Source organism: Sceloporus undulatus, chromosome 3, assembly GCF_019175285.1.
Source record: "Sceloporus undulatus isolate JIND9_A2432 ecotype Alabama chromosome 3, SceUnd_v1.1, whole genome shotgun sequence".
Classification (NCBI taxonomy): Eukaryota; Metazoa; Chordata; class Lepidosauria; order Squamata; family Phrynosomatidae; genus Sceloporus; species Sceloporus undulatus.
In genome coordinates, this window is record NC_056524.1 from 190,742,021 (window position 1) to 190,767,542 (window position 25,522).

The 25,522-nt window shown below is 40.1% G+C and overlaps 1 protein-coding gene across 1 annotated transcript in view; it reads left to right on the forward strand.

Annotated features, from left to right (window-relative positions):
* Positions 1-25,522, forward strand: part of ADAM12 (ADAM metallopeptidase domain 12) — a 312,824-nt gene that overhangs the window by 172,559 nt on the left and 114,743 nt on the right. Inside the window, exons 6-7 of the mRNA XM_042459693.1 lie at positions 18,050-18,233; positions 22,762-22,827. Coding sequence (XP_042315627.1) covers positions 18,050-18,233; positions 22,762-22,827 — 250 coding nt within the window. The remainder of the gene's footprint in view (positions 1-18,049; positions 18,234-22,761; positions 22,828-25,522) is intronic.

Consider the following 25,522-nt stretch of genomic DNA (forward strand, 5'->3'; position numbering starts at 1 on the left):
TTTCAAGATTGCCTCCTCTTTCCAGTGCCAAGTACAAAGTCATTTTACATGAGCTCAGTAATATCTTTTTTTCTTGATGATCTACAAGTTGCCCTTATTTGACTAGAGCCTTACTCAACCAATATGTAATTTCCTGTTTTTCTGAGGAAATAACTTAATCTTTCCTACAGTTATTTCAGGGATGGAGAATATTTTGCCTTCTATACAATGATGGATAGCAGCTTCTGTCTTGTGGTGGGAGCTGTATGTACTTTCATAGTACACACTTTATTGCATTGTAATTCTATTATAATTGTCATGGTTGCATCCTTGGGAATCCTGGTGTTTGTAATTTGATGAGGCACTGCACCTCTCTTATTGAGAATTCAAAATGCCTCTCCCAAAACAAAACAAAACAAAAATGCCAGGATGCTGTAGGATGTTGCCATGGCAGTTAAAGTGGAATCATACTGCTATCACTATATAGTGTGAAAGGACCCTTGGTGCTAAATTGTTCGAGGACTTGTGCACAGTACAGTATTACCAACATCTTTAAATTGGCCCAATAATATGGGGCACCAGTGGGGCAATATAAAGCCACTGCTTTATAATTAGATCATGTAGTAATCAAGTCATTGAATGTTGACCCAATTATAGTTTCTGGCCCAACCATTAGGATCAAAATTTCTCCCCTGTGTTACTGTTTAATTCTTTGGGCCTCAGATTGGTATAACTAATACACGCATACAGAAAACAGCCACAACTATGTATCTGGAGAAATCTGAGAGAATGTGGGGGTGTTTCTACAGACATTTTCTCCTCAATCTTATTAGAAAAATCCACTTACTTGTGATTGTTGCTAAGCCCCTCTCTTTGCTCTTTTTGCTTCTTTTCATCATCTGTGCAGTGGAAAGCTGTCCATAAAGCTTTTGCTGATAGCACAATTACAGTACCTTGACTCCCAAGTGCAAGGCATTTAATCGTATTGGTATTATCACTCACTTTGTAACTCCAGCCTTAGCTTCTGGATAGAGGATACCCAGTATAAGCAGTCATGCTGGATAAATAGGAGTTGAGATTTGAAAGGATTAACCTGGGGTCTCTGGACGTGGGCGATGTGTAGATTCTCTACTCTGGAGCATATGTTTAGTTTTGCCAGTGTGTTACTATTGTTTATTTGATGGGAGGGGGGAGATTCATTTGAACAGAAGATGCATTTAAAATGAAGACAGACGTTATTTTCCAGACAAGGCTAATAGCTATTCCCTTCAAAGTTCTATCCATTTCAAGCTTTAGAAATAAAAACAAAACATATGACGTACAGATTGGGCAAGGAATTGGGAAATGGGTCAAACTATTCATTATATACAAGCTTACATATACTACATTCATAAACCAAAGACTATATAGAAAAGTAGCCAAGCCATTTAAAAAAACACTCAAGAAATGTTTGGATGATATTAATTATCACAGTCCCATTTCAGCTGGGCTTCTTAGTAGGATATGGGACTGAAACTGTTTTGGTCATCATGATGGATGACATATGACACAGAGTGGGGAGTATGCCTGGTGGAGTTGGGACTTTTAAGCATTGTATTTCTGTACTTCTGATCCTTCTTGTCAGAAGATCATCTTGTCTCTAGAACTTTGTGCAGGGGGACTATTCTTGTGAATTATGTCCTTATTTAAATCTAGATGAAAACTCTGAGATAGTAATCTGGTGCTTTGAAATGATATGCCGCCAATATGCTGGCAAGACTCACCTCTATTTTTCTATGTCACTTGACTCCAAGGAAGCAGTCAATACACTTGGACATTACCTGCATTTGATAATAGGTTAAACAAACTGAAATTAAATTATTAGGTATGAATGATGGATTTTTAATGATGTACTTTATTATACGGTTTAATATGGGGGATTTTCGTGGTTTAATTTTTATCTGTAATTTTGTTTTGTGCTGTATTGTATTTCATTATTATCTTGTAAACCGCCGTGATCGAAGGAATGGCGGTATATAAATAAAATCTCATTCATTCATTCATAAATTCAGGCAAGTTGGCTATGGTCAGTAGAAAGCTTGACCCAGCAACAGATATTCAGCTGGTTCTGAAAGAAATTCCATTTCAGAATTTGGAAGTGCTCCTTGATCCTAAACTGTCCCCTGACCTGATCATGGAGGTAGAGTTTGTGAGGGGGCCTTACACATTTGCACAATCATATTTAGTAAACCAGTTACAGCCATTACTCAGTCAGTCTGATTTGGCAACAGTTATCCATATCTCAGTTACATCATAAGACTATTGCAATAAACTCTGTGTGCTCCTTAAAGGGTGACCTAGCATGACATTGTGATCATGTTAATCTCAACTCAGGTTGTTGGATTTAACCCTTAAAATTTTAAATGACTTCTTAGGGTCTAGATCTCTCAGGGACTGCTTTTCTAGGCTTGAACTTGCCTGGCTATAAAGATAATGATGAAAGGGGATTTCTTGACTCATTCTGGCCATTGTATTTTTAAAGTGTACTACTACTAATTCTATTCTATTCTATTCTATTTTTTCCTCTCCTTTCATTTCCTTATACAGCCTGAGTATTCCTTATCTGTATCCAAAATCTGAAATGCTCCAAAATCCATAATTTTTCACATGGGTGGTTGAGATAGTGACACCTTTGCTTTCTAATGGTTCAGCAGACACACACTTTGTTTCATGCTCAAAATTATTAAAAATAGCATGCATAAAATTACCTTCAGGCTAAGTATATAAGCCATATACAAAACATAAATGAATCTTATGTTTAGACATGGGTCTCATCTCCAACATATCTTATTATGTACAGTGGACTCTTGTTATCTGCTAGGGTTTGGCTTCAGGAACTGCTGTGAATAACAGAATCCATGGATGCTCAAATCCCATTAAATACAATGGCATAGCAAAATTGTGTCCCTTATATAAAATGAGAAAATCAAGGTTTGATACTTGAAATATATCCTTTTTTGAATATTTTCAAGCCATGGATGCTTGAATCCGTGTATTAAAATATCTGTGGATAAGGAGGGTACACACAAATATTACAAAATTGAAAAAAAAATCCAAAATCCCAAACCTTTCTGATCCCAAGTATTTTGTATGAGGGAGACTCAACCTGTACCTCACCTTTCTCTCAAAACTGTAACTAACCTGCTTTTGGGGGGGGGAATACAAATTTAAAAATATTGGTAGCTAAAAACATACAAAAAGTTGTGATTAAAGTAATGTTTAACTGTCCAAAATCTATCTACTACTACTGTTACTACTGCTGCTGCTAAATCTCTGTAGATTTAAGTTTCTATCTGTTTGCCTGCTTGCTATGCTACATTACATACACAAAATTCACTTTATTTTATTTTATTTATGGAAGCATGGGGTGAATTGTTTTACCCCTTTCATACAGTGTGTTTGGTGGCCAGTCAGGAGAGGCATGCAACTGAGATCTATGGAAATATGAGGAACGCTTGAGCAATCAAAGAGACAGGCACTCATCCTCCAGAAATGGAGAAGCTGAATGATAACAATGGCTGATTATTCTCCCAATTGACACTGGCTATTACAGCCAGTAGAAATATGCATCCAAAAACTCAAGCTTACAATAGGAAATAATTATGAACTCTTTCTGGCCTTAAATAAATTAAATCAAACCATTATATATTTATGTTTTCTGTCAAATTAAGATAGAACATCTACATTTTATATCTTGTTTAGGCAACATAAATGCTGTGAACTTGTCAGGGGAAAAAAAGTTCCTGTCAAGAATAAAGCTTTATGATCTGTCTTTTCTATTGCTTTTAACAGACTTTAAAGACAAGCAAATAATTATTCCCAGGAAAGAATATCACAATTATTCAATTAACTTTTTCCATACAGCTAATAGTTTTGAAAGGAAAACAAATGTGGGCTGTGGAAAACTGTGTTCTCACAAATCACAGAAATACAGGAAGCTGCTTTTTACAGAATCAGATCATTCCTCCATCTAGCTCAGTATTGTTTATACAGAGGTAGTCATCCTGGTGCTCTTTGGATGTTTTGGACTACAGCTCCAATAAATTCCAGGAATCATGGCCAAGGATAACAAGGTTTTGACAGGGGTCTTTCCTAATCTTAACTGGGGATGCCAGGAACTGAAACATGAAATCATAATGTAAAGCATTGCCAGATCAGACCAAAATAGCTATTTATCTATCTACCTGTCTTTCCAAACCTTTCAAACTGTCATATACCTAAAGATTTCAGGTCAGAGTACAGTAAATCAAATAACTTTATGATTTATTTATTTAAATATTTGTATCATGCCCTATATCGTGAAATATCATGGTGGGGTACAAGCAAAATTGATGTAAACCATCTAAAATTATTAAAAACATTCAAAATAATTTAAACAGACTAAACGTTTGTCAAACAATTTACCCAGTTAAAGCAGGTCAGATGAATTTAAACAGTAAGAAACAATGTGTGCGAACCTTATGGATTAATCAGTTATCCCCACCCTTGATGCTTTAATGAAAAAGCAGGTGTTTACGTGATACAAAATGAATTGAGTGTCAGTGCCAATTAGGTTTCCAAGCGGAGCACCTTCTTCAACTGAAAAGAGCCCCCATACAGTGTATTAACCCCACTGTTGAAGTAGACCTGAGTGCCATTGTTGTTGTTGTTATTGTTATTATTCTGTGCCTTCAAATCTTCATTTCAGATTTATGGTGACCCTATGACAAACCTATCAGGGGGCCTTTGGGAGCTGATAGTGTGTGACTTGCCCATTGGGTTTCCATGGCCAAGTAGAGATTTAAACCCTAATCTCCAGAGTTCTAGTCCAATACTCAAACGCTATGTCACACCAGTTCCTACCTGAATCCTTAGGTAGGCATATATAGAAGAGGATGCTTATTCAAGACCAAGACCTTTATGGCTGTAAATTCCTTACAAACATCTTGAATTAAGACAGGAAGTATATTGCTAACCAGAGCATTTTCTTTAAGACTAGTATTAAATTTGGTCTGTATGATATCCCAGTCATCAAACTAGCTGGTTTAGTTAGCATTAACAGCAGCTTCGAAGTCAACTTCAAATGTAGCCCCACATAAAGTGCATCACAGTAGTTTAATTGGGAGTTTACCATTGCATGAACTTCTCATTGTATTCATTTACTTACTTTGATTTATATCCCCTCTTCTTTCTTCCAAATAAATCCAAAAGCAACTTACGATGTAAGTTAAAACAAAATAGCTAAAACAATATGTGATACAAAAGCATCAAAAGCATTAGCCAATCCAATTAATATCCCACTTTTACAACTTTAATTTAAAACAATAAAGCCATTAGTGTGGCTTTATTGTGTCACTACTGAGGTTTAAGTGTGGGCACAACAGTACTGTGGCTGGATTATCCCTGTTTATGTTAGGACATAGCTAGTGGACCAGTCAAAGTTGTCCATAAGCATTGTCTTTAAAAATAAAAAGTTTAAAACAATGCTAAACAATTCCACAATCAAAACAAAACCTAGAATTATACAAATCGCAATATTTCTAGGCCCTAAATGCTTGGATGACTAGCCAGGATTTAATTTGGAACAAAATGAGGCTACTTTTGGTATCAATGGGGCCTCAGTGTGCCCTACAACTGCAAACGTCATCTCCCACACCTCCACATCATGCTCCATATGGTGGGACATAGAGGAGGGCTCCCTGCAAGATCTTAATTTTATTTGGCAGGTATATGCAAAGAGAGATGTTCCCTCAATACTAAGGTGCCAAGCTCATTTCCATCAGTGGCTAGCCGGATGCCTCTGAGAAATAACAAGATGGTTTTAATTATTCCTTGCATTTGGTATTCTCTTGCATGAAAGAATATTAACTAGGCTGTAAAAATATGTGCAGTACTGACATGCAGTAATTATGAAATTGTGAAAATCAGCAAAACTGTTGAATACTAAGTTGTGGAATTTGGGAGATAACAGCATATCTCACAAGCAGAAGGTGAGCAAACTCAAGTCCCACACTACCTCCACCCTCACAAGTTCTGGCAGACAAATAAAGTAGGGTGAGGGGTCATTCAGATGTTGGTTTTTATAGCGTAATGATGTTCAAACTGAGGGCAGGGATGCTCTATGAAGTGAAAAAAAGAACATAATACAGGAACACGAAGAAATAAAAAGACATTGGAGGCAATACATAGAAGAGTTTTACAAAAAAGATGAGGGAATGAATGATGCTTGGAATGAGGAGCCATATGAAGATGAACCCCAAATTCTAAGAAGTGAAGTGGAATCTTCAATAAAGGAAATGGGAAAAAAATAAATTCCCAGAAACAGATGAAATCCCAATTGTACTGCTACATTGCCTACAGACAGATGCAACTTTAGTGCTAAGTGAAATATGCCAACAAATATGGAAAACAAAGCAGTGGCCAGCAGACTGGAAATGTTCAATATACATACCAATCTACAAGAAAGGAGATACAACACATGCAAGCAAAATAATGCTCAAAATTCTGCAGCATAGACTCCAACCATACATGGAGAGAAAATTTCAGAGGTGCAAGCAGGAATCAGAAAAGGAAGGGGCACTAGGGCCCACACTGCAAACATGTGATGGCTAATGGAGTGTACCAAAGAATTTAAAAAAAACAATCAATGGCGGGGTACAGACCGCCGCTTTGCGGCGGTCTGCTGCCGCCGCCAGTAGGTCCACGGGAGAGCCGGAGCCTTCACACGGCCCGACTCCCACACGGACCGAAAAAGAAGCTCCAAAATGGAGCTTCTTTTTCCGTCGCGTTTGCGACGTAGCGAGGCGCCAGGGGCGCGCTCGCTACGTCACAAGCGGCGCGACGCGTACGGACGCTCAGCGTCCGATACGCAAAGATGGCGCCGGCCATGTAGAAGGGCCGGCGCCATCTTGTACGGACGGAGTCCGTACTAGGCCCAGGGGCGTCTATAAGAGACACCCCTTTTTTAAAATGGGACGTCCGGAGGACGTCCCAAATGGCGGTGCAGAAAGCACCATTGTGTGTTTCATAGACTACAGCAAAATTTGGAGAAATAGAGTGGTTCCCCATAGGCAAAGGGGTCAGGCAAGGCTACATCCTATCACCCTACTTGATTAATTTATATGCTGAAAACATAATAAGAAAAACAGAATTAGAATCAGAAAAAGGAGGAGTTAAGATAAGAGAAAGCTCCTAAATCTTGTAAAGGTTTTGTGGAATGAGGATGTGGTATCCGACTGTTGACTGTACCAATATTTTATAATACTTGACTATGCCAATGTCTTATAATAATGTATGAATTTTGTGATGCTATGGAGGATGGGACTGTGGGCATTCTCCCCTCCTGCTTGGATATATAGAAGATATAGATCTTCGTTCGGAGTAGAATGTAGATATATTTGTGCTATGGCAGTACACCTCATGTTTCATGTTTTGTATGTTTGCCATATTTTGGTGCTGGCCATGTGCCGTAATAAATTCATTCATTCGATAGGAGGCAGCAACATTAACAACCTAAGATATGTGGACAACACCATAATATTAGCAGAAAACATCCTGGAATTGGAACAGTTAATAAGGAAAGTCAAAGATAAAAGTGCAAAGGCAGGTCTGATGCTGAACATAAAGAAAACAAAATAAAGACCACAGAAGAAATACACAGATTCAATCTAGACAATCTAGACAATGAGGAAATTGAAATAGTTAAAGTATTCCCATATCTAGGATCAAACATTGACCAGAATGGAGAGTGCAGTCAGGAAATAAGAAGAACAACTTGAGGGCAGCTAACAACAACAAATGATGCAAATAACCTCATTCAAGCATTCTAGTTTTGTTACTCACACTGTGAGTTCTCTGGGATCTCTGGGAGTTCAGTGGCTCACATGTGCCAGCACTTGAATAAACATGGAGTCAACTATGCGAATGTATTTGAAATGCATTCAAGGCATGCAGAGTATAATCCTAATTTATCCCGAGTCTATTCATATCAGTAATTTACACTACCAATAATGTGAATCTTTTTTAAAAGCTTGGTAAAAAAAAACTGGCATTGATTATCCTAGATTAAGTGGGGTTTTGGCAGCCTCCCCCCCCCAAAAAAAAACCTTTATCCTGGATGCATGTGAACAATGGAGATTCAACCAGAATAAAGACTAGATTATTTTCACCATCTGAATAACTCCTCAGTCTTCTTTAGTAAATACTCAAAATACTAAAGGTTACATGATAGCTCATGCTGAGAGGCTATGTAACCGGAATTCTTCAAACATAGAGGAGAGAGAGAGAGAGATGCGCTGAAAAAAAAGGTAGCTGAAAACACAGTTTTTTAAAGGCACCATTTGAAAAAAAAATAGAAACCTCTACAGAGAGCATTGCCAGTTGAATCATGAGATAAGAGATGATCCTTATATGATATGTGATCCCATAAAATGCTTCAAATCGGCTTGAATTCTTTTTGCCCCCATCACTGCATATTTTCAAGTCTACACCCTCCTGTCTTGGCTGATATACTGGAGGAGCAGTCATTTTTGCTTGGAAATGAAGCTAGCATTGTATATTAAGTATCAGTAGCACATAGCTGTTTGGGCTCAGGAATCAAAGAAGGTCTTATCCAGCTCGAAGCTTTTGGCAATATGGCTGTAATTACATAAACTGGAAAGCAGCCACTTTACAAAAGCAATAGGAATTAATACTGTTTATTCCTAAAGATGCTTTCTGAAGAGAATCCAGTTAAGCCTTGTAACACCCCATTGAGAGAGCTGAGTGTTATCCCTGTCTTGCAGAAGGAGAAGCAGGTGTGGTGTAGAGAGGTGATTTGCACTACACTACAAAACACTGGAGTGATATGTTCTTAGAAGAAGTGCAGCTTGCCTGGGATCTAGCTCATATGAAATAACAAATAAGCTAGAACAGCAAATCCTAGAATATATATATTTTTACTTATTTTATTTACAGTATATCTTTCTCCCAGTGCTGGATCTTTTGCCCAGAACTGGTTAAACATGAAGTTAGGCCAGACAGATGCACAAGAATTCTCACACAAGAATGAGCCTGCAGCTTACTCAGACAACTCCCTCAGTGCTAGTCTTCTTCCCAAAGATCTCACATTGTGAAGAATTGCTTGACTCCAGTCTACAGAGGGAATATCTACAACAGGGATTTTCACCTGTGGTCCATAGATCACCTAGGCAGTCCATGGAGGAGCTCCAGGGGAATCCATGAACTGGCTACAAACATGATTTCCTCATCTTTAATTTTATTCCTATTACTTTGAAAATAGTTTAAGGGGAGGAAATTGTTTGTGTCAAAGTGTCAAATTATGCTATTCAGGTATATCATGCATGGGCAGGTAGCATTCGACTCAATATCACTGCCATATTGTGGGGAGAGAATAATAGAATCTTAGAGTTGGAAGGAGCCAAAAGGGCTATCTACAGTTATTCCTGCCTACAGGAATAAACAGCGAAAACAATCCCAAAAGTTGACATTCCAGTTTCTGTTTAAAGAACACTAAAGAAGAGTCCACCTCCTTCCAAGTCAGTCTATCTCACTGTAAGGCAGCTCTTATCATGAAGTTCTTCCTAATGTTTTGGTGGAATTTTTCTTGTAATTTGAATCCACTGGCTTGTGTTCTAGTCTCTGAAGCAGCAAAATACGACCTCGCTCTATCTCCTACATGCCACCCATTCAGAAATTCAAAGGTGACTGTCATGTCACCTCTCAGTGCTCTCTTTTCCATGTCCACTGCTTTCATAAATTATCATAGGAGTCCATAACTCACAAAAGCTTAAGAGCCACTTAAGCTACATACAAGATCCTCTGGTCCACTCCATCATTCAGTGTTGGACACTTCTCTGCCTACTGACCCCATGATTTAATCCTATTAGAATGTTCTGTTTCTTTCTTGGAATATGTTGTTGTTCAGTTTGCTTACTTGTCACAACTTAGCTGGTGTGGTGTGGGGCCAGACCCAGTTTGAGGAGCAGACAGAGCTGTGTGCCCATCCACCCTTTTCTTTCAGAGGTTCCCTTCAGGGTTCTTGAAAGTACAAGTTACCAGGGTCAGGCCAATGTTGGGGGTTGCTGAACCTATCTTATTCCCAGCATGGCAAGGAAATACTCAGTGATGAATGCCCACAGATGTTATTCTAGGGTTGTCTAGGGATTAAGTCCAGCAAATGCTGGCTACTTTTCTCTCCCTCCAAGGCCACATCAGTATCAGTTGGAAAGGAGGAAAGGCTTCATCTTGTCCACTGGGACCAAGGCATGATAGAGCTGCGCCTGTCTGCTGTTCTCTCTCAGAGAACAGTATGGTTGTCTGAGGGTTATATGGTTATTATACAGCCTTATACAGTTGTAATGAACTATGGCCGGTTACAAACTGGCATTTTGGATGTCTGGAGGACGTCCCATTTTAAAAAAGGGGCGTCTCTTTTAGATGCACCTTGGCCTAATACGGACTCCGTCCGTACAAGATGGCGCCGGCCCTTCTACATGGCCGGCGCCATCTTTGCGTATCGGATGCTAAGCGTCCGTACGCGTCACGTCCTTTGTGACGTAGCGAGTGCGCCCCTGGCGCCTCGAAAAGAAGCTCCATTTTGGAGCTTCTTTTTCAGTTCGCAGGGGAGCCGCGCCGTGTGGAGGCTCCGACTCCCCCGCGGACTAGCCAGCGGCGGTCTGTACCCCGCCAAAGTTGTGACCTTGTTTATCCCAATAATACTGTGTTTCTGTATTATAGCTTCCAGTGTCATCACTTGTCACTTACCACTGGGCTTGCAAAGGGGTCTTGTAGCATACTTGAGACTCACTGAAAGAAAGAAGCTGGCAGCATGAATTTTCGTAGACTTCTGAGTACCCAGATTGTTAGGGGCAATTAGCTTACAGTTGTAAACCACTTAGACACGGTTAGTTCAGTATGAAGCAGTATATAAATGAAGCTGTTTGTTTGTTTGATTCTTAATCAAGTAACAAACATTCGTGCTTTCTTTCAGTTAGTCCCAATGGTGCAACAAGAACCCTTTGCATACTGATTTTCCAGACTAACATAACTATGTTTTTGAATTCTGCCACTGAACTTGCAGTCACCTAAACCAGGTAGGGGCAACTATGGTGGGACTGGGACCTGTTTCCCTCTCCAGCCCCCCTGTGGGCTGTGCTCCCTTAGCAAGCCCAAATATCTCTGTTTTCTTCTGCAGTCCCTTTCCAAATGGCAACAGGAAGAGACATTGCATCACTTCTTGTTGCCATTTTAAGAGTGACTGCGGATGAAAATGGAGGTATTGGGGGTGGCGAATACAAGGTTCTGGAGTTCTGGTAGGGGGGAGGAATTTTCATATATTTTTTCATACATTTGGGAGACTTTCTGCATGGTTTGGGACCAAAAATTGTTTGAAAATCATGTCAATTTTTTAAAAACGTTGGGGAAATGAGGTGCTTTGAAGGATTGGTAAGGGTGTTTCAAGGGCCACAAAAATCAGGTCCGGGAGCTGCGTACAGTCTGTGGGTCACACTATGCCGACTCTTGACCTAAATAAGAATCTTTTTTCCCCCAGCAGTGCAGAATACTGGGTAGGCTAACTAAGGCCCTATATAGACCAGCTTGAAAGGTCGGCCTGTGGGCGGAATCAGGGCACAGCATTCTGACAATGGATGTCCTGACTCCGCGCAGGGCGTCATGATGCCTTACACCATTCCAGATGGCATGCAGCATCATGGCGCACCTCAGGTGCTGCATCTAGATGATGCAGCACCATAGGGACACCATATAGCCACACTTCTGTGGCTATGGCACCCTTTGGAAGGCACAAAAGTGAGGTTGCCATGGCCCCAATCCAGCCAGGAAAGGGGCAGCCTCTTGCTGCCCCTTAGGGACAATCTGTAGAGTCCCTAAGCATTGCTAGTCACGTTTTTACCCATTTTGCAGCAGCGGATTGAAATAGCTTCCATGTTTGCTGTTTATTAATAATTTTATCTTATCCTTTCTCAGAGATTTCAAGCTGAGATGCATGGTTTCCCATATGTGGAAGAGCCCTGAGATATATATTAGACTGAGAGATAAGTGGACAGAATTTGCCACATAACTCTGATGCAGGCTTTAAAAGATCCTGTGTTTCTCTGGTCTAAATTCCCATAAAGTACCCATCTCTTGTTTGTAGTTACACGATTGGAAAGACGCTGTTTTGCATCAACTTTCTCTTTCAGCTTCCTCTCTCTCACATGCTGACATTTGTTCATTCATTCATTTTCTTTCACTGGCAAATAAAAATTCAGGCAGACTTTTAAGAAGCATGACAGGGTGGCTTTTATTTGGTGTGTGTGTTTTAGTTATGTTTTTAACTTTTGCATTTTTTTTAATGTTATTATTTATTTATTTATGTTTTAAATGTTAATTTTATACTGTTTTAACTGGATTGTTTTAATTGTTTTAAGAAATAGTAAAGTTTTTAAAGTGTTTTTATCTATTCGGCCACCTTGGATCCCTTTTGGGGAGAAAGGTGGCATAAAAATGAGAGAAAGAAAGAAAAAATAAAATTCATGAGCTGTTTTTACAAAAGCTTCTGCATGAAGCAGATTACAGTATACCAAGCAAGCAACTCTAAATAGAAACATTCAAAACATAAAATGCCAAAAATCAATCTGTATCAGTAAGTCAATACATAAGTGACTGCAATAAATCTCAATATAGAGGTATAAAACGATTGGCTAGGGTTCAGACTCCTGAACTTCCCTCTCTTCTTCTGTAAGAAACACAATAGTCGTACCACAGCTAGTAATCACACTAAAATATAGGCCAAGATCCTATCTGGGAGGCTGAGAGCAAAGTTCTACCACTGCAGAACTCCACTCAATCTTCACTCCCACAGGACTTACTATTGCCTATAACTCTCTCCCCTACATAACCCTGGTGGCGCAGTGGTTAAATGCCTGTACTGCAGCCATTCACTAAAAGGGCCCAAGCTCGACTCAGGCTTGCATCCTTCCGAGGTTGCTAAAATGAATACCCAGATTGTTGGGGGCAAATTAGCTTACTTGCTAATTAGCTTACTTGCTGTTCACCGCTATGATCTTTGGAATAGCGGTATATAAATAAAACAAATTATTATTATTATAACCATTGAGTGGCCAGTGGAGAGAGGAGGTGGAGAGCAGCCAGCTATTTCCTTATAGCTGTATGCCTAACAACAAACTCATCCTCTAGAACAACCAACAGGCAACAGGAGAATTTTGAGGAGATGTGAGTTCAATATGCAAGGGAGGCTATAAATTCCTCCCTTTGCAATAATTAAAAAAGAGGCCAGCCATAATTTACTGAATGAGTGTGTCATTCATATCACTGCTAGCTGTGATAATCTTAGGGTCCAATAGATTATGTTGTTGTGTGTCTTCAAGTCATTTCCAACTTATGGTGACCCTAAAGTAAACCTATTGTGGGTTTTTCTTGGTAAGATTTGTTCAGAGTGAGATTGCCTTTTTCTTCCTTTAAGGCTGAGAGAGTGTGATGGCCCAAGGTCACCCAATGAGTTTCCATGGCTGAGCGGGGCTTTGAACCTTAGTCTCCAGAGTTGTAGTCCAATTCTGAAACTACTGCACCATGCTGGCTCTCAATGGATCATAAAGCAGCTGAATTCCAATGGAGACAGACAGATGAATTGCCTCACTGAAGTATGAAATCACTTGCAAATAACACAGAATGGGTTGGACTGTCTAATACATATTACATTGTGGAGATAAAGAGAAGAAAGATACAAGGAAGGGAGGAAGGAAGTCACTAATACATAAATTATACAAGATACTTGTTATCAACATTTTTTAAAGTGTCACAAGGGGACAAGACATTTCAAAATGTTGGTTACGACTTATGAAGCCCTATATGTCCCAGGTCCAGGTTATATGACCATGTCCAAGCCTTAAGATCTTTTGGAGGGGTACTTCTCATGATCCTGCCACCCTCACAGACATATTTAGTGGGTACATGAGAGAGGGCCTTCTCCATGATTGCTCCCATATTCTGGAACTCTTTCCTTGGGAGGCTAGCCTGAGTCCCTCTTTACTGCTTTTCTGTCAGCAGGTAAAGACCTTTTTTTAAATTTTAGCAAGGTTTGGGAAAGCGATTTACAAGTAAAAGGGGGGAAGAGTTTTGTTTTGTTTTTCATGCACTGCATTGATTTTTATTCTTTGATTTTAAGTCAGTATTTTAAATGGCTTTAATTCAATTTAATACTATTCAAGCCATGTCATTTTTAATGTTTTCAGTTACTATATATGTATTTTGAACTATGATTCATTTATTTTGTAAACTGCCTTAAGTCTCAGCTTTGAGCAAAAATAAAGTGAAAGAATAAAAAACATTTCAGATTCTGAATATGGCAATATGTTAGCTGTGGAACACTGTGAATACTGTGTTAGAAAATAAACTAATATTAAAAGTATGAGTGGGCTGATGCTTCTGATTCTCATTTTCATCCACAATATTGAGAAACTAGATTTCACCCACTTTGGAAGATAGAGTAATGAGGAATCAGAAACATGTGCCATGTCTGCTTTGCTTTCCCACTCAATGTATACCAGAGTGGGCAGAGTTCAGACTTGTGGGATCTGCTGTATTTTTTAATTAGAATCCCAGCTTTAATTAGAAGCAACTAGATCCAGATGGAAAATGCTGAACCCAGGAATTTGTTTTGAGTACTGGAATATAACACATCTCCCTTTCCTTCTGTACAGAAAATAACTCCCAGTTCCCCTGAACTCTCTTTATTTTAGGAATAAAATTTAGATTAGACTGAGGTGGTGGTGGACTTGTTGCTGCTCTTGTTGAAGCAATGTGAGTCAGAAATCCTTCCATATCTACAGCAAATCACCTGGAGTTCTATAAGTATATCTTTCTGTTCCAAGCATACAGAACTCAATCAGTTCATAGATGCTTCTGGAACAATGTCATGTTATTATATGGTATAGCATTCAAGGTAATATGTTGTCTTCAATATAGCTCTCTGGAATAAAGCACAGACATTTGTAAAGTAGAGTAGATGACCAACCATGAAATAACAAGACCACAGACAGAAAACTGAGGTGGGTTACAGACTGCTGAAAAGTGGCGGCCTGCACCCGCCCCTTTCCCCGCTGTATCGGGGCCTCAGCTGCCAGACCGGCAGCCTCCAAGGCCCCGATCCGCCACTTTGCAGGCTGCGGGAAAGCGGCAAAAGGCCACTTCCCCGCAGCCTGGAAAGGGGTGTCCTTGGGGCTTCAAGCCCCAAGAACACCCCAACGGCAGCGGGGACTCCCAGAAAGGGGCCACTCGGCCCCTTTCTGATTTGCGTCGCTGGTGCAGCCTTCACACGGCTGCACCAGCGACGCAAACCAGGAAGGAGCTCCGTTTCTGAGCTCCTTACTGCTCCGCTGAAAGGGCGCATTAAACGCCCTTGCGTGGAGCGATAGCGTCACGTCCACGCTGCCTTGTTTGGAGGCGGCGCATTCGCGACGCCATCATGGTGGTGGCCATGTGGAATGGCCGCCGCCGCCATTTTGTGCACGCAGAGCGCATACTAGGGTTAGGGGGTGCAGAAGAACCGCCCCTTCCTAACCCTAGTACGTGCTCTGCACATACTTTAATTGCGGTCTGTAACCCGCCTGAGTTAAATAAGAGCCATTTCATTTGGCTTACAACCTATTTAAATTCGGTTGAACCTGAGAAGGAGAAAAAAGGGGGGCGGCACCTGATGTGGATCCAGCTGAACCCTTGACTACTTCCCTAGCCTCCTCTTGGGTGAAATACCAGAGCCCTGAGGGAAATCCAATAACTGAGTTGCTCCCTGGCTGACTGTTTACTGGAAGGCAAACCCAGGCAGACATTTCCAAGTCCCAGGACTTTAGAAGAGAGAACAAATCCCCAGATCAGCCCCAAGTGTAGGCTCCTTCTCCACCTCCCTGGTCCCAGGACCTAAAGAGGCTGTTCTAGAGGTCTACCCATCATCAAAAGAGTACAGAGATGTCCAAGAGCACTAACAGGGACACGCTACCCCCGTCCATGCCCAGACGGAGATCATCGACTAAGGCGACCATGGCAGTCTCAACCCCATAGCCTGCCCGGAAGCCGGTTTGAAATGGGTCCAGATAATCCGTATCCTCCAAGACCCTCTGTAGCTGGAAAGCAACCGCCCTCTCGATCACCTTCCCTAAAAATGGCAGCAGTGACACAGGCCGATAATTATTTCGAATTAGGGGGTCAAGGGAGGGCTTCTTTAATAAAGGTTTAATAAAGTGACTTCGGGGGGGAGCCAATTGAGTAAGCTCATTTGGAAGATGGCTGCTTGGAATCAGCATCAAAGACCTTGTTAAGGGTGGAGAAGTATTTATTAAGGAAAGTATATATCTGACAGATAGAGAAAGAAAGATTGCAGAATGAAGAGTGAAAGGAAGAGAAATCAGATCTGAGAATATCTGTCTGGAAGAAGCAATTAATCAGACAATACAAAGAGGAAAGACACCGGAGAACCCTAAGTACATTTCCCTTGGCTGCTCTGCTCCAACACCACAGGACATAGTTGTTTGTGTATTTATTATCCCGTATTTCCAATTCTAGCAAATAAGAAATACAAAGCAGCTTCTAATATAGGTGCTGCTGCTGATACAGCAGACATTACTTAAACAGGCGTATTATTATAGGCCACTTTCTGCATTCTCGATATACCAGCTCAGGCCTCTGAACTGGTCTTAATGGCTTGCTCTTGTAAATTGGCCCAATTTCTGGTTATGTACTGTATATTTTGTACTACTAATAATAGTTGGCATGCTAAATATTCACATTACGGACTCTAAATACAATATTAGTCCAAATGTCTTAATTTTTTCAGTAATTTTCTCAAACAAGGATATTGCATGTGCTTGATGTGCTAAAATGTAGCTATAACTTGGTTGTGGATCACATGGTTTAAATTCTGCGAAATAATGGCTGGCATTCTGTAATACAGTTATGAATTCATAACCTAGAGTTAGAGATCCATAACTACTCTACATTCAGTTCTACTACATATTCATGTTTCTGGCACTATTGCCACAATTTTAAATGGCTCCTGAATCCCATCTTAAACTCCAGGGAATGTTGAAGCTCTGCCTGCTGGCAATAGGGGCACAGCAGGATGACATTTCCAGCCCCCTTCTTTTGAGTAAGTGAGACTGGAGCAAGCAGAAGTGGAATTCCTGACATAATTCTTCATTGTACCATAGATGCTGGCAAGACAGAGCTGGAAATGTCATCCTGCTGCAGCCTGATCTCCAACAGAACAAATCTTCATCACTTGTTGCAGCTGCTGGCTATTAAGGTAGATTTAGGGGTGGGGGCTAGACCAGGAGAGAGAGTCAGCATGGTATAGTGGTTTGAGTGTTGGACTATGACTCTGAAGACCAGAGTTTGATTCCTAGATCAGCCATGAAACCCACGTTGGGCAAGTCCCATGCTCTCAGCCTCACAGGAATGCAATGGCAAACTTCCTCTGAACAAATCTTGCCAAGAAAACCCCATGGTAGGTTGCCATGAGTCAGAAATGACTTGGAGGCACACAACAACAACAGGAAAAATAGCAATGGCTAGGAGATGATACTTAGTTACACATTCACAAGTGAGTTGTTGGGTACATCTACACTGTAGAAATAATGCCATTTCACTCCAGTTTAACTGCTATGGCTCCATCCTATAGGATCCTGGGGTTTATAGTTTTGTGAGGCAACAGCACTCTTTGTCAGAGAATGCTAAAGATCTTGTAAAGCTACAAATCCCAGGATTCTGTTGGATGGAGCTACAGCACTTAAAGTTGTGTCAAACTGCATTATTTCTACAGTGAAGAAGCACCTGTAGGATCTTGGCCTGTGTCTTCAGCGTAGTGAACTGTATGCCAAGATAACAAACACAGAGAATTTACATCTTGTGCCTCATTAGGAATTGTTACCTATGCTACTCTTTCATGCTTATTAAAGATCTATTACTTGGTTGCAAACCAAGCACAAAATGTATCTCAACCCAGAAAGGAATACATCATTTATATCTTTTCATCCCACAGGGGATTCATTTTATTTGAAGATAAAGCCTATATTTTAGAGCCTTTGGAAGGTACTACAAATGAACATATAATTTACCAAGCAACGAGCCTAAAACTAGCCTCAGGTTTTTGTGGGCATCATCTCAACATTTCAGCTGTCACACTGGAAGATACTGTACCATCTATGTGGACATTTACTAGCCGGGTAAGTGAAAACTGTAGTTTTCTCTTTTACATTTTGGAAACATCAGCATCTATGTAAAATATCTTTCCTATGTAATTCACTATTTTTGTTAAGTTCTAAATGAGAAAAACAAACTCTGTCCAGCATCAAGGGATTTAATTTATGTGATGGAGTAGGTGTACCCTGTTTTAGACTAGCATTGAAAAGTTATTTTCCAAAAAATGTTTATGATTTATTGTTCTGAACTCATGTTATTATTTTCCATGATAATCCTAGGTACTTGTTAATTGAAACTACATGATTATATCTATAAAAAGATTATATATACTATTTTGCAGATAAAAATACTCCAATAAAATTTCAAGCAGATGGTCTGAGTCTTTCTTTTAACTAGAGCATGATTTTATTTCTTGGGGCACTAAAATCTCAGTGAAGTGATAATGGAAAACCTCAGGCTGATGAGCTGGAGACCACAAATCTCTCTCTGATATATCAGTGCCTTAGACAAGGCTGTCATGTTGCAATACTGCCATGTTGCTGAACATGTCTCAGAACTCTGCCTCAGAATAAGGCATTAATTGGTGAGATTATCTATACTTCTTCTACCAATAATTCAGGCAAGGCATGGTGATGGAGGAGAAATTCTTGTTGGTAGCAGAAGATCCTTATACTTCAAGGTGATAGTACACTGTCTTCCACCAGCCATAGTCACTCTCCCTCTCTTTGACACTAAGGCGGGGTACAGACCGCCGCTTTGCGGCGGTCTGCCGCATAGGTCCGGGGGGCCGAGCTTCACACGGCCCGACTCCCGCGCGGACCGAAAAAGAAGCTCCAAAATGGAGCTTCTTTTTCCGTCGCGTTTGCGACGTAGCGAGGCGCCAGGGCGCTCTCGCTACGTCACAAGCGGCGCGACGCGTACGGACGCTCACGGCCGATACGCAAAATGGCGCCGGCCTTGTAGAAGGGCCGGCGCCATCTTTGTACGGACGGAGTCCGTACTAGGCCCAGGGCGTCTATAAGAGACGCCCCTTTTTAAAATGGGACGTCCGGAGGACGTCCCAAATGGCGGTGCAGAAGCACCTAAGGGTTAAACAGATGGTCAAAATAAGCAGGTTTCTGGCTGGCTTCCAGGTGGGGCATTTAGAGATGCAAGCCTCAAAGGTAACCAGAAACCGCTCTCAAGCCAAGGAGAAAAGTCAGACTAAAAAGGAGGTGAATTTTCCCACTTCTTCCTTGAAAATGCGCACCTTCGCTGGTACATCTAAATGCAGCACTGCCAGAGCAGTCTCTTTCCTAACTGTAACCCTAATTGGGCATATAAACTCCCTGTTGCAGGAATGCATTTAAAACAGACGGAGCTGCCATACCCAAGCAGTGGAGGTGGCAATGCCCAAAAGAGAAAGCATGACACCTCTCATGGAAATGAGTACAACATACACAAAAAGTCAAAGAGGGGGAATGGGTTGAAGAGGGAGTGAAGGGGGGCCTGATTGTACCTTGCCAGCATCTGCATGGGCACATCTCTGCTCCAATGCCCTATCCCTGTGAAATTCTCCACATGTGAATGTGTGCAGGTTCACAGGAACATCCAATGAGATAGCATTTGCCAGTGTTTTGCTCCTGCGAAGGTGGGGGGGGGCAATAAAAAAAGTACCCAGCGACATGGCTTCAAGTTGCACCTTGTGGTCATGACATGTGCACTCCTACAGTTGGTGGGGTTTCAACGTAGCTTCGGAAAAGGCAGCTTCAAGCCGCTTTTTCCAGCCCATTTGTTTCACCCCTAAGTTCAATAAAATTAGTCTTGACAGGCAACTAAATGATAAGAACTTCAAGATGCTTTTTTTAAAAAATTGCATCCACATAATTTGCAAATGTGTTATTTAGCTTCATTGTTTCATTTTTAAAGAAATTACAGTTTTGAATGAATGAGGAAGTTGATTGAACCATGATAGAAATTAGCTGTGCTATGCAAGCAAAGAGAAATGATAATTAGGTATGTTTCAGAAACAAATGCTCTATCTATGAAAAATATGCTGCAGGCAAGTTGTAGAATAGATTAATAATGTTAATCAGGCATTCCAAGTTCAAGTTACAGCTAAAGCTGTAATAGCCAATTCTATATCTCCTAAAACCCCTTTGTCCCATGTGATTTTAGTTCCAAATACTTTAAACAATTTTGAAGCATAAAAATCATAATTTAGAACATTATTTTTAAAAAGTAATTAATTGCAAGTACAAGCATGGCCATCTCAGAGAAAGTTAATGAGTACCATTATTGTTATAGTTGTTGTGTGCCTTCAAGTCATTTCCACCTTATGTGACTCTAAGGTGATCCTATCACAGGATTTTCTTGACAAAATCTGTTCAGAGATGGGTTTGATTGCTTTGCATTTCTCTGAGGCAGAGAGAATGTGACTTACCTAAGATCACCCATGGGTTTTTCATGGCTGACTGGAGATTTGAATTCTGGTGTTCAAGGTTGTATTACAACACTCAAACCACTACACCACACTGGCTCAGTGTGTGGAAACATATCATACCATAATCAAAAGACATCTCCAAAGACTTTAGCAATTGCTATTACTCACCAGTTTAGAAAGGGCTATGAAACCATTTCTAAGGATTTGGAGCTCCACCAGTGCATTCTTAGACAACTAATCTACAAATGGTGAAGATTCAAGATCACAACATCTTTATCCAGAAATGTTTGCTCCACCAAAATCTCTCCAAGAATTATTGAGCTAAGTTCAATTGAAAATCCCAGCTAGAGTTGACCTGCTAAATCGATTGAACCTTGGTGAGCAAATAGTTATGTACTGTAAGTCCCACTGATTCAAGGTAATCCTATATGAATTTAGAATTAAATTTAAGACTATTTTCTTGAATTAGATCCAAGAGTATTATTGTATCATATTACAATACCACTGATGTATGATGGATGGCTTAAGCATTTCATTATATGCATTCTTATTAAAAGTGCACTTTGAAGCTCCCAATTCACACAAAGCACACAACACAAAGTTCAGTTGGCATTTACACAGAGTTCAAAACACAACTACAAATATTCCAGGGAAAATGGAGGGAAAATGAGGAAATATGCATATTGCCACAAAAGGAAATCATACAGTATTCACATGTAAAATAAAAGATGATGTTCAAAACCTGACTGAAACCCTAGATACCTTTTGTCTCTGGGTAGCAGAAGAGCAAGTACAAGAGCATTAGCAGGTTTTAGTTTAGTTGTCTTGCTTTCTTTAGTCCTTAAAAACAACTGTGGTAAACATGTGCCCTTGTTTTTCAAAACTTCCATTTCAGGCATGCTAGGTGGGGAAAAAACTGTATAAAATATTCCGAAAATGCACTGTTAGGTCATGCTTGAAGGTATGTGGTACTGCTACATTGCTGAAGCTAAGTAGGCTTCAGGGCTGGGATCAGAGGCCCGAAAAGTTACTTTTTTGCACTCTAATACCTATGGCCATGCTAGTTTGTAGTCCAAAGAATCCCAACATATCAACCCTCTTCCAAGGTCTGGAGCCTGATTTCATACTAGTACTGTCCTGTACTCGTGCTGAAACAGACCAGAGTGCCAAATGTGCAGTAGCTGAAGGAACAAGCAGTGTCTGATAACAAACGGTCCAGATTCAGAAGCTGTAAATGAAAGCAGAGTCCAAGTGGGAGTAGCAAGATATCCGAGTCAAGAAACAGTCTAGGGTGATAAATCACAGGGTCATATCTTACAGTAGGCATAGACTTAGAAGAACCAAGTTTGCTTCCAGCAAACCAAGTGGGGAAAGCCCCCTAACTTATAAAGCCTGCTCACTCTCCCTATCCAATTTGAAGACCATATTTCAAGACAGCCTCTTACTTTATCTGCAGGGAAGGGATGATGATTGAGCCAAATGCTGAAGCTTTCACCTTCCCTAAGGACTTGGAGTTGTCTTTCCTACTCCTTCCTCCTCTGGAGAATTCAAGTGGCTGTCAGACAGAACTGGAGGAGGGCACAGATGTGATAGGTCTGTTTCGTCTTTGGAAGCCAAACTCTCTGGAGTTTATCAAACAGGAGGAATTTCTCTTAAATTCGAATGAAAAGAACATGAGGCCAGAACGCATTCACTTAAAGTTGCTAGTTTAGCGCAATTATATGAATGTGCATTGCATTTGAACTGGCTTCCCATTGCCTGAAAATAGCATGCCATTGCCTGAATTTGCGTGTGGCAGTCTATCATGCAATAACGTGAAACCACATAATTGCATACGGACTGACTTTCCATTGCCTGAATTTGCATGTAGTGAGTTATCACGCAATAACGTTAAACCCCATGATTGCATTCAGATTGCCATTGGATTATACTTCCAATTTCCCTTGTCTGATAAACTCCTCTGACAGTAGGAAAGTTGATTTGAAAAGACAGAAAGACAGACAGGCATAATGGATATTATTGCTGATATTTACACAGTTTTTGATATAGGACTTTTGTAGGAAATAGGTATCTAGATGTCTAGGTCCCTTAGAATATTAACAGAATTCATTTGGTGTTTGTTTTGGTAGCACAAGAGGGAAGCCCTGAAATCCACCAAGTATGTGGAGCTTGTCATTGTGGCTGATAATCGAGAGGTAAGCAAAATCTAAAATTAAACAGTAACTGATACTAATAAAATATGGTGACAAGGTTTTGTATAATATAAAATAGTATGTATTTTGCCTTTGGATTTTTGAGTGAGTGACACAGGATAACCAATTCCATGAGGCTCTCTATCCACTGCTGTGCCCCTATTGCCAGCTTAGCCTAAATCCAAAGTAATGAAATTTCCTTATATTTGGCTTAGAATTAGATGAAAACAGTGAGTTAGTGGAGTTTTGTTGGGTTTTTCCTCCCCAGTTCTGTAAGTGGAAATGCAGCTGTTCTTGTAGTTCTTAGGCATTTTTGTACAACTATTGTATTCATTGTATTTCCCCTTGTACGTATTTGCGTACTAGGTGTCCACACCTAGTAACATACATGACAGGTAGAATAATATTATTATTGAGTACTGGCCTTGCATGATAAATACCATGTTCTACTCACTGCCTCTCTGTATCACAAGCAAGTTCATTTTTTTTATTCCTACTTGCATGATGGATTATACTGGAGAGGTGAGTTAGGGTCAGATATACCAGTGAAAGGACTTGCATGCAGAAGATCCATGGCATCACCAGTTAAAAAGCTATTAGGTAGCAAATTCAGGTAATATATCTCTCCCTGGGATGTTGTAGACCCATTAGACTAGATTGTCTGACTCAATATAACACTAGACTAGACTGTCAGGTCTGATATAAGACAGTTTCCTATGTTCATCTCCACTGATTACCAGAATCAGAATTCTGCTCATCAGCTTAGAGATCATAACTGTGAACTCTTGTATATGCATGACATTAAATGAACACTAGAGTACTAATGAACCGCTCAAATAAATCAAAGAGCAACTTAATCCAAAAGTTATCAGGTGAAACTATTTGTGTATGCAGGGAACAGATTTGGATTAAAGATGTACAGTCAAAAATGTACACTCAAAATTGGAGAAAGGTCTTGAAGATATTTATGATTGTCTAAGACCACTAATTAATTTTTCCAAAAGAGACTTAGGTTTATGGTCCTTTGAGTCCAGTGTTTGTGGTTAGCTATTATTCAGAGATTACAAAAATATAGTCTACATTACTAATAAATAATAATAAATAAAACTTTTATTTATATCCCACTTATTTGTAAGAAACAATCAAAGCGGCTTCCAACAATGCTGAGAAACTTTCTTGGTTTACTGTTGTTCCACATGTAAGAGCTGCAAATTATTATTGTAAATATGCTCATGAATTATGGTCACAGTTTTTGAGACTGTTGACCAGTCCCTCAGATGTATTACCATACATGCCTATTTTAGGCACCCTTTATTTATAGTGCTGTCTTCTTTATTGAAAAGTCCTCCAACAATTCCACTTTCTACATACTCACTACAGGATACTGCAGGTCCATAATTTCTGCACTTCAACTGCCATCACACAGTGTGCAAGAACTAGAGAAGTAGCACAAAAACACAGGTTCCTTATACCTAAAAGGAGTGAGGTGCAAAAGTAAAACACTTCATCTTTTTATTGCTAATTCATGTTAATTATCCATCCACTCACTAATACTGGTTAGCACTAATGCTCACTAATCTGTCTACTCACTAATGCCACATGCTGTGCCCATCTTCACCAGATTTCTCTTGGCCCTGCCTACTATCCTATCCCTGTATGATGCTTGGAAATTGTAGTTTTACAGGGTGTATCCACATTACATAATTTTGGTGTTTTAAAACCACTTTTAACTGTCATGTCCTATAGAATTCTGGGATTTGTAGTTTGGTAAGAGAATTCAGAACCTGATTGCTACAGTGCTATAGTTGGAGGGAAGTGCTCTAGGATTCCATAAGAAGGAGCAATGGCAGTTAAAGTGGTATGAAATAGCTAGAGTTTTACTGTGTGAGTGCACCCTCATACAACCACCAGAAATCTCTGGAGAAAGACATGATGAGACAGAAGCTTTTAGTTAATATGTTGGTCATATTCACATTTTTAACAGTGACTTCCCTGTGCTTGATTTTCCATGGAACTGATGTTTCCAAAAATACCATCTGCAGATTTTATGAAATCCAGAATATTATCCTATAATCTCTTTAAGGATAATGGGTAATTTGGGGGACTAGAGAGAGAGATGGCAAGTGTTGACATAATCCCCTCCCACAAACTAGAAGCTATTTGGAGCACGTTTTTGTTAGTTTCTGTTACATTTATCACTGGCCTAGAAGCAACCAAATAATGATAGATTTGCATTCTTTTACATACAAACAGAAATACATACTGTATATCCTTCAACGGTCCTGATTTGGCAAGGACAGTCCTGATTAATCCTTTTTCATCCCACTTTTTCAGTAGCTTCTCTTTCCTCCTCCTGCTTTCCCCCTTTCTCCTCACCTTACTTCAGTAACTGCAAACTGAATTAAAAATGCAAAAGTAGTTTGCACTCAGTGAACTCAGCAAGAGGGAGAGGATATGAGGTCAGAATCTTGCACTTCCCTGTACACTCAGGCAAAAATAAACTTCTGCAGCATCTCCTAGGATGTGTGTTCTTTCTTCCTCATACCATCTTGCCTACACTCTGATATTGCTTTCATACATGTCTCCTGGTTTTCAACTGTGAAATGTTGGAGGAAATGGGGTGTGTGTGTCTGTCTGTCCACACACACAAAGATTTCCTTCAACTGTTCATCAATTTAATGGATGTGAGTTTGCATTA